Source organism: Melozone crissalis, unplaced genomic scaffold, assembly GCF_028551555.1.
Source record: "Melozone crissalis strain CALT ecotype California unplaced genomic scaffold, PUWL_Pcris_2 ptg000548l_1, whole genome shotgun sequence".
Lineage (NCBI taxonomy): Eukaryota > Metazoa > Chordata > Aves > Passeriformes > Passerellidae > Melozone > Melozone crissalis.
In genome coordinates, this window is record NW_026536244.1 from 1 (window position 1) to 12889 (window position 12889).

General features: G+C 55.8%; 1 protein-coding gene across 1 annotated transcript; it reads left to right on the forward strand.

Annotated features, from left to right (window-relative positions):
• Positions 1-46: 46 nt before the first annotated feature.
• LOC128950352 (potassium-transporting ATPase alpha chain 1-like) lies at positions 47-10056 on the forward strand (the record flags this gene model as incomplete). The annotated part of the gene is given in 20 exon segments (XM_054295235.1): positions 47-123; positions 125-169; positions 171-218; positions 1410-1433; positions 1435-1547; positions 2742-2850; positions 2852-2893; positions 4249-4411; positions 5279-5304; positions 5306-5380; positions 5382-5435; positions 6352-6408; positions 6410-6476; positions 7304-7407; positions 7410-7456; positions 8331-8465; positions 8911-8992; positions 8994-9013; positions 9702-9793; positions 10010-10056. Coding segments are annotated over 20 exon segments (1409 nt in total), but the record flags the coding sequence as incomplete, so codon positions are not given.
• Positions 10057-12889: the final 2833 nt, after the last annotated feature.

Genomic DNA, 12889 nt, shown 5'->3' on the forward strand with positions numbered 1-12889 from the left:
CGCCCAATTTTTTCCCCGTTTTCTCCCCAAATTTTCGTCCCCGCAGGTTTCTGTGCCCGCTGGCTGCCCGCCGGCACCGTGCCCGCGGGCACGCCCCCCGAGCACCTGGCGCAGGTGGCACAGGGGGCTCTGCTTCGCCGGGCTCGTGTCCCTCATCGACCCCCCCCGCAGCCACCGTGCCCCAGGCCGTGCGCAAGTGCCGGACGGCCGGCATCCGGGTGAGGGACTTTGGGGACAGCTGGGGACGTTTGGGGACACTGGGGAAAAAATGGTAGGAAATTTGGGAAAAAAACAGGAAAAAAATCGGGCGAAAATTGGGCGGAAAACGGCGAAAATAGGGGGGAAAATGGTGGGGAAATGGAGAAAAAATGACACTGGGGACATTGGGGACATTGGGGAAAAAATGGGGGAAATGGGAAAAAATAGGGGGAAAATGGGATTGGGGGACATTGGGGGACATTTGGGGGGGATTTGGGGACATTGGGGACATTGGGAAAAAATGGGGGGAAATGGGAAAAAATAGGGGAAAATGGGATTGGGGACATTGGGGACATTGGGAAAAAATGGGGGGAAATGGGAAAAAATAGGGGAAAAACAGGATTGGGGGACATTGGGGGACATTTGGGGGATTTGGGGACATTGGGAAAAAATGGGAGAAAAAAGGGGAAAAATGGGATTGGGGACATTGGGGACATTGTGGGGATTTGGGGACATTTTGGGGACATTTTGGGGCATTTGGGGACGTTTGGGATACTGGGGGGGATTTGGGGACATTTGTGGGGTATTTGGGGACAAATCGGGGGATTTGGGTACATCGAAGACCTTGGGGACATTTGGGGACAATTCAGGGGGGTTCAGGTGTGTCCCTCAGGTGTGACCCCCCCCCCGCAGGTGATCCCCAGGTGTGTCCCCAGGTGACACAGGTGTGTCCATGTCACCTCCCCAGGTGATCATGGTGACAGGTGACCCCCAGGTGTGTCCTTGTCCCCCAGGTGACCCCCTCAGGTGTGTCCCCCAGGTGATCATTGGTGACAGGTGGCCCCCAGGTGTGTCCCCCCAGGTGACCCCCAGGTGTGTCCCCCAGGTGATCATGGTGACAGGTGACCCCCAGGTGTGTCCCAGGTGACACAGGTGTGTCCCCCAGGTGATCATGGTGACAGGTGATCCCCGGGTGTGTCCCAGGTGACACAGGTGTGTCCCCCAGGTGATCATGGTGACAGGTGATCCCCAGGTGTGTCCCAGGTGACACAGGTGTGTCCCCCAGGTGATCATGGTGACAGGTGGCCCCCAGGTGTGTCCCCTAGGTGACCCCCGGGTTGTGTCCCAGGTGACACAGGTGTGTCCCCCAGGTGATCATGGTGACAGATGGCCCCCAGGTGTGTCCCAGGTGACACAGGTGTGTCCCCCAGGTGATCATGGTGACCGGTGACCACCCCGGTGACGGCCAAGGCCATCGCGGCGCAGGTCGGGATCATCTCCGAGGGCAGCGAGACCCCCGAGGACGTGGCCGAGCGCCTGCACCTGCCCCTGGAGCAGGTACAGCCCAGGTGAGCACAGGGGAACACCTGCACCTGCCCCTGGAGCAGGTACAGCCCAGGTGAGCACAGGGGGAACACCTGCACCTGCCCCTGGAGCAGGTACAGCCCAGGTGAGCACAGGTGAACACCTGCACCTGCCCCTGGAGCAGGTACAGCCCAGGTGAGCACCAGGTGGGACAGGTGGGACAGGTAACGTCCAGGTGGAGTGCACAGGTACAGCCCAGGTGAGCACCTGGTGGGACAGGTGGGACCCTCACCTGCACAGGTACAGCCCAGGTGAGGTGCACAGGTGAGCACAGGTACAGCCAGGTGAGCACCTGCAGCTGCCCAGGTGTAGGACAGGGATCAGGTGTGGGACAGGTGTGGGACAGGTGGCTGAGCTGTTTGTCACCTCCCAGGTCACTCAGGTGTGGGACAGGTGGGACAGGTGGTGTCCCCAGGTAACTCAGGTGTATCCACGTGTATCTCAGGTGTATCCCAAGTAACTCAGGTGTATCTCAGGTAACTCAGGTGTGTCCCAGGTAACTCAGGTGTGTCTCAGGTGTATCTCAGGTAACTCAGGTGTAACTCAGGTGTATCCCAGGTGTATCCCAGGTAACTCAGGTGTGTCTCAGGTAACTCAGGTGTATCCCAGGTGTATCTCAGGTAACTCAGGTGTGTCCCAGGTAACTCAGGTGTAACTCAGGTGTGTCCTCAGGTAACTCAGGTGTAACTCAGGTGTATCCCAGGTGTATTACCTGACCATAAAGGTAACTCAGGTGTATCCCAGGTAACTCAGGTGTATCCCAGGTGTATCCCAGGTAACTCAGGTGTAACTCAGGTGTATCCCAGGTGTATCCCAGGTAACTCAGGTGTGTCTCAGGTGTGTCCCAGGTGTGTCACACGTAACTCAGGTGTGTCCAGGTGTGTCACACGTAACTCAGGTGTAACTCAGGTGTTGTCCCCAGGTGTATCCCAGGTAACTCAGGTGTAACTCAGGTGTGTCCCAGGTGTGTCACACGTAACTCAGGTGTGTCCCAGGTGTGTCCCACGTAACTCAGGTGTGTCCCAGGTGTGTCCCACGTAACTCAGGTGTAACCCAGGTGTATCCCAGGTAACTCAGGTGTGTCTCAGGTGTGTCCCAGGTGTGTCCCACGTAACTCAGGGTGTGTCCCAGGTGTGTCGCACGTAACTCAGGTGTAACTCAGGTGTGTTTACCTGCAGCCAGGCCCGTGCCCGCGTGGTCACCGGCTCCGAGCTGGCGGCGCTGCCCCCGGGGGCGCTCGAGGAGCTGCTCCGCGCCCACCCCGAGATGGTTTTCGCCCGACGGCGTCGCCCAGCAGAAGTTGGTCATCGTGGAGAGCTGCCAGCGCCTGGTGGGCACACCTGGGCACACCTGGGCACACCTGGGCACACCTGGGGGCGGCCACAACGTCCCCCGTGTCCCTAAATCCCCATTTTCCCCGGTTTTTTTCCCCGTTATTCCCCCATTTTTTCCGATTTTTTCCCCGTTTTTTTTCAATTTTTTTCCCATTTATCCCCATTTTTTCCCCATTTTTCCCATTTTTTTTCATCCATTTCCCCATTTTTGGGCCAAATTTCATCCAATTTTGAGGTTGTTTTTCCCGTTTTTTTGAATTTTTTCCCCAAATTCCCGTTTTTCTCCGGGTCTCCAAATGTCCCAAATTTTCCCCATTTTCCCTCCAATTTCCCCCCATTTTTTTTCCCCTTTTCTTGGCCATTGTTTACCCGGTTTTCACCCCTTTTTTTTGGTTTTTTACCTTTTTGAAGCATTTTTTTACCATTTTCCCCCATTTTCCCCCAGATTCCCCCATTTTTTCCTCAATGTCCCCAGTGTCCAAAAACATCCCCAAATTTCCCCAGTTTTTCCCCATTTTTCCCCCATTCCCCCCCATTTTTCCCCCATTTCTCGGCCGTTTTTTCACCCGATTTTCACCCAATTTTTTGCTTTTTACCATTTTCCCCATTTTCCCTTTTATTCCTCCCATTTTTCCCCCAAATTCCCCATTATTTTCTCAATGTCCCCAACCCCCAATTTCCCCCATTTCCCCCCAATTTTTTTTCCAATTTTTCCCCATTTTTTGTCCGATTTTCAGCCATGTTCTTTTTTTGTTTTTTCACAATATTTTCTAATTTTTTTTTTTGTTTCTACCAATTTTTCCCAATTTTTCTCCAAATTCCTCATTTTTTCTCAATGTCCCTAACGTCCTAAATTTCCCCAATTTTTCTCCCCACTTTTTACCAATTTTCCCCCATTTTCCCCCCCATTTCTCGGCCATTTTTCACCGGGATTTTTCACCCAATTTTTTGCTTTTTACCATTTTCCCCATATTTTTCCCTAAATTCCCCACTTTTCCCCAGTGTCCAAAAACATCCCAAATTTCCCCAGTTTTTTCCTCCCATTTTCCCTCAATTTTTTTCCCCCATTTTCCCCCCATTTCTCGGCCATTTTTCACACCCGATTTCACCCGGTTATTTGCTTTTTACCATTTTTAACCCATTTTCCCCACATTTTTCCCTAAATTCCCTATTTTTCCCCAGTGCCCCCCACTCATCCCAATTTCCCCAATTTTTCTCCTCATTTTTCCCCCATTTTTCACCAATTTTTCCCCCCCCCCCATTTCTCGGCCGTTTTTCGCCCCGATTTTCACCCAGTTTTTTTTCGTTTTTTTCACAAATTTTCCCAAATTTCCCGTTTTTCGCCCCAAAGGGCGCCATCGTGGCGGTGACGGGCGGCGACGGCGTGAACGACTCGCCGGCGCTGAAGAAGGCCGACATCGGCGTGGCCATGGGCATCGCCGGCTCCGACGCCGCCAAGAACGCGGCCGACATGATCCTGCTGGACGACAACTTCGCCTCCATCGTCACGGGGGGTGGAGCAAGGTGAGAAACGCACCTGGGCAGGTGAGAGACACACCTGAGACACACCTGGGTACACCTGAGACAGGTATGGGACAGGTGAGACACATGGGACAGGTGTGGGACAGGGGATCCTGCTGGACGACAACTTTGCGTCGATCGTCACGGGTGTCGAGCAAGGTGAGACACACCTGGGCGGGTGAGACACACCTGAGATACACCTGGGCGCACCTGTCCCGTATCTCACCTGTCCATGTCTCACCTGTCCATATGTCACCTGTCCCATCTCACCTGTCCATATCTCACCTGTATCTCACCTGTCTCACCTATCCATGCTCACCTGTCCATCTCTCACCTGTCCATATGTCACCTGTCCTTATCTCACCTGTCCATGTCTCACCTGTCCCATCTCACCTGTCCCATCTCACCTGTGCCATCTCACCTGTCCTTATCTCACCTGTCCATATCTCACCTGTATCTCACCTGTCTCACCTATCCATGCTCACCTGTCCATCTCTCACCTGTCCATATGTCACCTGTCCCATCTCACCCTGTCCATATCTCACCTGTATCTCACCTGTCTCACCTATCCATGCTCACCTGTCCATCTCTCACCTGTCCATGTCTCACCTGTCCATATCTCACCTGTCCCACACACCTGAGCCATTCCCACACATGTCCCCGCTCACCTGGGGAGGGTCACACACCTGTAGCCCTCACCTGTCCCACACACCTGTCACACACCTGTACCTGTCCCCCTCACCTGTCCCATCTCACCTGTCCATGTCTCACCTGTCCTTATCTCACCCGTCCCACACCTGTCCATGTCTCACCTGTCTCACCTGTCCCCCTCACCTGTCTCACCTGTCTCACCTGTCCAGGCCGGCTGATCTTCGACAACCTCAAGGAAGTCGATCGCCTACACGCTGACCAAGAACATTCCGGAGCTGACGCCGTACCTGATCTACATCACGGCCAGCGTGGCCCCTCCCCCTGGGCTGCATCACCATCCTCTTCATCGAGCTCTGCACCGACATCGTGAGTGGCGCACCTGGGCACACCTGGGCACACCTGGGCACACCTGGGGTCACAAAAATGGCGAAAATTGGGTGAAAATCGGTGGAAACTTGGGGAAAATCGGTGGAAATTTGGGGTTTTTGGAGGGGAAATTGGGGGTTTGGGCACACCTGGGCACACCTGGGAGGGGTAGGAACGCACCTGGCACTCACCTGGGCACTCACCTGGGCACACCTGGGAGGGAGAAAATGGTGAAAAATTGGGTGAAAATCGGTGGAAATCTGGGGTTTTTGGAGGGGTAATTGGGGATTTCGGCACACCTGGGCACACCTGGGGGCACCCGAGAGGGATAGGAACATACCTGGGCACTCACCTGGGCACACCTGGGAGGGAGAAAATGGGGAAAACCAGCAAAAATTGGGTGAAAATCGGTGGAAATTTGGGGGTTTTGGAGGGGAAATTGGGGGATTGGGCACACCTGGGCACACCTGGGAGGGACAGGAACACACCTGGGCACACCTGGGCAAATCTGGGCACACCTGGGCACATCTGAGAGGGAGAAAATGGCGAAAATTGGGTGAAAATCGGTGGAAATTTGGGGGTTTTGGAGGGGAAATTGGGGGTTTGGGCACACCTGGGCACACCTGGGCACACCTGTGCCCACCTGGGGGCACAAAAATGGGGAAAAACGGCAAAAATTTGGGGGGAAAACGGTGTGAAAATTGGGGATTTTGGGCACACCCTGTGCCTACCTGTGCCCACCTGGGGGCACCTATGGACACCTGGGCACACCTGTGCCCACCTGGGGCACAAAAACGGGGAAAACCGGCAAAAATTTGGGGGGAAAATAGTTGAAAATTTGGGGAAAAACCGGTGAAAATTGGGTAATTTGTGCCCACCTGTGCCCACCTGTGCCCACCTGTGCCCACCTGGGCAGTTCCCCTCGGTGTCCCTGGCCTACGAGCGCGCCGAGAGCGACATCATGCACCTGCGGGCCCCGCAACCCCCGGCGCGACCGCCTGGTCAACGAGCCCCTGGCGGCGTACTCGTACTTCCAGATAGGTGAGGGGGCACACCTGGGCACACCTGGGCACACCTGGGCACGCCTGGGGGCACCTGGGAGGGGATACGTGGAAAAAACGGGGTGAAAATCGGGTGAAAAATGGGGATTTTGGGGGGTTTGGGGTTACCTGGGCACACCTGGGCACACCTGGATTTGGGGGATACGTGGAATGATCGAACATCTGGGGTCTCACCTGTCCCATCTCACCTGTCCATGTCTCACCTGTGTCTCACCTGCCCAGGTGTATCTCAGGGGGGTTGGTGTCCATGTCTCACCTGTCCATGTCCCACCTGTCCATGTCCCACCTGTCCATGTCCCACCTGCCCATGTCTCACCTGTCTCTCACCTGTGTCACCTGTCCAGTGTATCTCAAGAGGGTTGTTGGCCATATCTCACCTGTCCCACCTGTCCATGTCTCACCTGTCCATGTCCCACCTGTCCATGTCCCCACCTGCCCATGTCTCACCTGTCCCACCTGCCCGGGTGTATCTCAGGGGGGTTGGTGTCCATATCTCAGCTGTCCATGTCTCACCTGTCCATGTCCCACCTGCCCATCGTCTCACCTGTCCATGTCTCACTTGTCCATGTCCCACCTGCCCCATGGTCTCACCTGTCCCCACCTGCCCAGGTGCCATCCAGTCCTTCGCGGGTTTCACCGATTACTTCGTGGCCATGGCCCAGGAGGGTTGGTGGGCCATTGCTCACCTGTCCCAGGTGTTTCCCCTCACCCCATCCAGGTGTATCTCACCTGTCCATGTCCCACCTGTCCATGTCTGCACCTGTCCATGTCCCACCTGTCCATGTCCCACCTGTCCCACCTGCCCAGGTGCCATCCAGTCCTTCGCGGGTTTCACCGATTACTTCGTGGCCATGGCCCAGGAGGGCTGGTGGCCGTACCTGGTGCTGGGGCTCCGCCCCCGCTGGGAGGACGCGCCGACGAGCAGGAGCTGCAGGACAGCTACGGGCAGCAGTGGGGTGCGTGCCGCACCTGGGCGCACCTGGGCACACACCTGGGGGGCACAAAAATGGGGGGAAATGGCGAAAATTTGGGGAAAATCGGGTGAAAATTTGGGGAAAATCGGTGAAAATTTGGGGTTTTTGGAGGGAAAAATGGGGATTTGGGCACACCTGGGGGCACAAAATTGGGGGAAATCAGTGAAAAATTTGGGTAAAATCAGGGAAAATTGGGGGAAAATCGGTGGAAATTGGAGAATTTGGGGACACCTGGGCACACCTGGGCCGCTCACCTGGGGGCACAAAAAATGGGGGAAAAACGGGTGAAAATTTGGGGGGAATCGGTGAAAATTTGGGGATTTTGGAGGGAAAATTGGGAATTTGGGCACACCTGGGCACAGCTGGGGGTGGGAAAAAGGGGAAAAACACAAAAAAATTCATGGGAAAATCGGGTAAAAAACAGAAAAGTTTTTGGGGAAAATTATAGGAAAATGGAAAAATTTATGGGAAAACTGTGCAAAAAATATAAAATTTTTAGGAAAAAAAGGGAAAAATTGGGAAATTTGGGGCTCAGTCTCACCTGGGGGAGAGAAAAATGTGGAAAAACACCAAAAAATTCATGGGAAAATCGGGGAAAAATGGGAAAAAATTGTGGAAAAATTGTGAAAAAAAAGGGAAAATTTTCGGGAAAATGGGTAAATTGGCCTCACCTGTGCCCACCTGTGGCACACTTGGGCACACCTACCAAAAAACCACAAAAATTGTGGGGGAAAACGGGAGAAAAAATGGGGAAAAATGGGGAAAATTTTGGGGAAAATCAGGGGAAAAATGGGGAGTTTGGTCTCACCTGCGCCCACCTGCGCCCACCTGTGCCCACCTGCGCCCACCTGTGCCCGCAGACGTTCTGAGCAGCGGCGCTACCAGCAGTACACCTGCTACACCGTGTTCTTCATCAGCATCGAGATGTGCCAGATCGCCGACGTGCTGATCCGCAAGACGCGGCGGCTGTCGCTGTTCCAGCAGGGGCTCTTCAGGTGCGCCGGGCACACCTGGGCACACCTGGGGCACACCTGGGGGGCGGCTGGGGGCGGGGAAATGGGGGGAAAACGGCGAAAATTGGGTGAAAAACGGGGAAAAAATGGGGGTTTTTAGGGGGGAATTTCAATTTTTGGGCACACCTGGGCACACCTGGGCACACCTGGGGAGGGAGAAAATGGCAAAAATTGGGGGGAAAATCGGTGGAAAATTGGGGTGAAATCGGTGAAAATTTGAGAATTTGGGGACACCTGGGCACCCCTGGGCACACCTGGGGGTGGGGAAAATGGGGAAAAGCGGCGAAAATTTGGGGAAAATCAGGGAAAATTTGGGGGGAAATCGGTGAAAATTTGGGGAAATCGGGTGAAAATTGGGGAATTTGGGCACACCTGGGCACACCTGGGCACACCTGGGCACCCCTGGGCACACCTGGGCTGTTTTCAGGAACCGGACCCTGCTGGTGGCCATCGTGTTCCAGGTGTGCATCGGCTGCTTCCTCTGCTACTGCCCCGGCATGCCCAACGTGTTTCAACTTCATGCCCATCAGGTGAGCTCACCTGGGCACACCTGGGCACACCTGGGGGCACCTGGGCACGCCTGGGAGGGGATAAATGGAAAAAACTGGGTGAAAATTGGGGGGAAAATGGGGATTTTGGGGGGTTTGGGCACACCTGGGCACACCTGGGGGCACCTGGGCACCACTGAAGCACACCTGGGCACACCTGGGCACCCAAAAACCACCGGGGCACCTCCCTAAATACACCTGGGCACACCTGGGCCCACCTGGGCTGGATGTGGGTACCTCAAACACACCTGGGCACACCTGGGCATCGACCAAACCCATCCGGGAACGCCAAAACCACCTGGGCACCTCCTCAAATACACCTGGGCACCCCAAAAAACACCTGGGAACCCCAAAAAACACCTGGGCACACCTGGGGCACCATCGAAACACACCTGGGCACACCTGGGCACAATTGGGGCACAGCTGGGAACCCCAAAAACAACCTGGGCACTGCCCCAACACACCTGGGCACACCTGGGTACCACCCCAGACACACCTGGGCACACTGGGCAGTGCCCAGACACACCTGGGAACTCCCTGAGAACACCTGGGGCACACCTGGGCACCCCAAAAGACACCTGGGCACCCCAGAAAACACCCGAGGCTCACCTGGGCCTACCAGGGCACACCTGGGGCACACCTGGCTCTCACCTGGCTCTCACCTGGGCAGGTTCCAGTGGTGGTTGGTGCCGATGCCCTTCGGGCTCCTTATCCTCGTCTACGACGAAATCCGGAAACTCGGAGTGCGGAGACACCCGGGCAGTGAGTGGCACACCTGGGCACACCTGGGCACACCTGGGGGCACCTGGGGGTGGGAAATGGGGAAAAAACTGCAAAAAAATGGGGGGAGATGGTGAATTCGGGCACACCTGGGCGCACCTGGGCACACCTGGGGGGAACCTGGGCACACCTGGGCACACCTGGGGGCACCCTGGGCACTGCCCCACCCTCACCTGTCCGGGTTCTCTCCACCCCCAGGTTGGTGGGATCGAGAACTTTACTACTGAGAAGAACACCTGGGCACACCTGGGCACACCTGGGCACACCCGGGACTCTCCTTGGACTCTCTTTGGGCACCTGGAACTCGCCTGGAACCTTCTTGGGATACCTGGGACCCTCCCTGAACACCTGGGCACCCACCTGGGCACACCTGGGAGTCACCTTGGGACACCTGGGACCCTCCTTGGACCCTCCCTGAACACCTGGGCACACCTGGGACCCTCCCTGGACACCTGGAACTCACCTGGAACCCACCTGGACATACCCGGGGCACACCTGGAACCCACCTGGATCCACCCTTGGGCACCTGGGACCCACCTGGACATACCTGGGCACACCTGGGGCCCCCTTCCTGAACACCAGAAACCCATCTGGGACTCACCTGGGACCCTTCCTGAATCCCTAAAACCCACCTGGGCACACGTGGGACTCACCTGGGACCCTCCCTGAACACCTGAAACCCACCTGGGCACACCTGGGACCCTTCCTGAACACCTGGGGCTCACCTGGAACACCTGAAACCCACCTGGGACTCACCTGGGACCCTCCCTGAATCCCTGAAACCCACCTGGGCACACCTGGGAGCCCCTTTGGACACCTGGAGCTCACCTGGGACCCCTCTGGAATACCTGGAACCCACCTGGACCTCACCTGGAACCCACCTGGGCACACCTGGGGCCCCTCCCTGCCCCTCGATCCCCCTCCCCCCCCCAAAATAAAGGTACAGGTGACTCAGCCAGGTGTGCCCAGGTGTGTTTATTGCTCGGGGAAAGACCCCAAAAATTCTAAAAAAAAAAAAAAATTAAAAAAAAACCAACCCTGAAATTGAGAAATATTCCACAAGAATTGCGCAAGAGAAATCCCCCCAAAATACAACAACAAAAAAGGAAAAAAGTGAAAAAAAATTGGCACGAAAAATCCCCCAAATCCATTAAAAAAATAAAAATCCTCCCAAAAAAAGTCAAAAATGTCACAAAAACAACCGCGACTGTCGTAAAACTGCCGTAAAGCGCGACTGTCGAAAAACCGACCGTAAAGCGCGACTGTCGTAAAAGGGGGTCGTTAAAGCGCGACTGTCGTAAAGCCGGCCGTAAAGCGCGACTGTCGTAAAGCCGGCCGTTAAAGCGCGACTGTCGTAAAAGGGCCGTAAAGCGCGACTGTCGTAAAAGGTGCCGCAAAGCGCGACTGTCGTAAAAGGGTACCGTAAAGCGCGACTGTCGTAAAAGGTGCCGTAAATCGCGACTGTCGTAAAGGGAGTCGTAAAGCGCGACTGTCGTAAAGCCGGCCGTAAAGCGCGACTGTCGTAAAAGGTGCCGTAAAGCGCGACTGTCGTAAAGCCGGCCGTAAAGCGCGACTGTCGTAAAAGGGCCGTAAAGCGCGACTGTCGTAAAAGGTGCCGCAAAGCGCGACTGTCGTAAAAGGTACCGTAAAGCGCGACTGTCGTAAAAGGTGCCGTAAAGCGCGACTGTCGTAAAGCCGGTCGTAAAGCGCGACTGTCGTAAAGCCGGCCGTAAAGCGCGACTGTCGTAAAAGGGCCGTAAAGCGCGACTGTCGTAAAAGGTGCCGCAAAGCGCGACTGTCGTAAAAGGTACCGCAAAGCGCGACTGTCGTAAAAGGTGCCGTAAAGCGCGACTGTCGTAAAAGGGCCGTAAAGCGCGACTGTCGTAAAAGGGGCCGTAAAGCGCGACTGTCGTAAAAAAGGGCCGTAAAGTGCGACTGTCGTAAAGCCGGCCGTAAAGCGCGACTGTCGTAAAAGGGGTCGTAAAGTGCGACTGTCGTAAAAGGGGTCGTAAAGCGCGACTGTCGTAAAGGGCGACTGTCGTAAAGCCGGCCGTAAAGCGCGACTGTCGTAAAAGGTGCCGCAAAGCGCGACTGGTCGTAAAAGGTACCGTAAAGCGCGACTGTCGTAAAAGGTGCCGTAAAGCGCGACTGTCGTAAAGCCGGTCGTAAAGCGCGACTGTCGTAAAGCCGGTCGTAAAGCGCGACTGTCGTAAAGCCGGCCGTAAAGCGCGACTGTCGTAAAAGGGCCGTAAAGCGCGACTGTCGTAAAAGGTGCCGCAAAGCGCGACTGTCGTAAAAGGTACCGTAAAGCGCGGCTGTCGTAAAAGGGGCCGTAAAGCGCGACTGTCGTAAAGCCGGCCGTAAAGCGCGACTGTCGTAAAAGGGGCCGTAAAGCCCGACTGTCGTAAAAGGGGGTCGTAAAGCGCGACTGTCGTAAAATGGGCCATAAAGCGCGACTGTCGTAAAAGATGCCGCAAAGCGCGACTGTCGTAAAAGGTACCGTAAAGCGGGACTGTCGTAAAAGCTGCCGTAAAGCGCGACTGTCGTAAAAGGTGCCGCAAAGCGCGACTGTCGTAAAAGGGGTAGTGAATCGCGACTGCCGTAAAAGGTGTCGTAAAGCGCGACTGACGTAAAAGGGTCAGTAAAGCGCGACTGTCGTAAAAGGGTCATTAAAGCGCGACTGTCGTAAAGGGTGCGGTGAAGCACGACTGCTGTTAATACCGACTGTCGTGAAAGAGGCCGTAAAGCGCGACTTAGGTAAAGGACAGTGCCGTCCCCCCCGCATTTGCCGGAGACTTTAGGACACAAAGGGATTCAATCTCTTTATTGTCTGTCTCGCCGCGCCGGGGCTGCTGTGGCTCCGGTCGCGGCTCTCGGGGTGCGGCCGGAGCTCTCTGCTCGTTCCCGTTCCCGCCGCCTCCCCGCCCGCCGCCATCTTGGCTCCCTCACACCGCCCTAGTTTGGCAGCCCGCGCATGCGCAGTTGCTACAACCCCATTCCCACCCCCTTACCCCCCGTGCCGCCACCCGTGGTCGCTTTCCCGGTCCCGCCGCCGCTCGGCAGCGCAGCCCTCCCGCT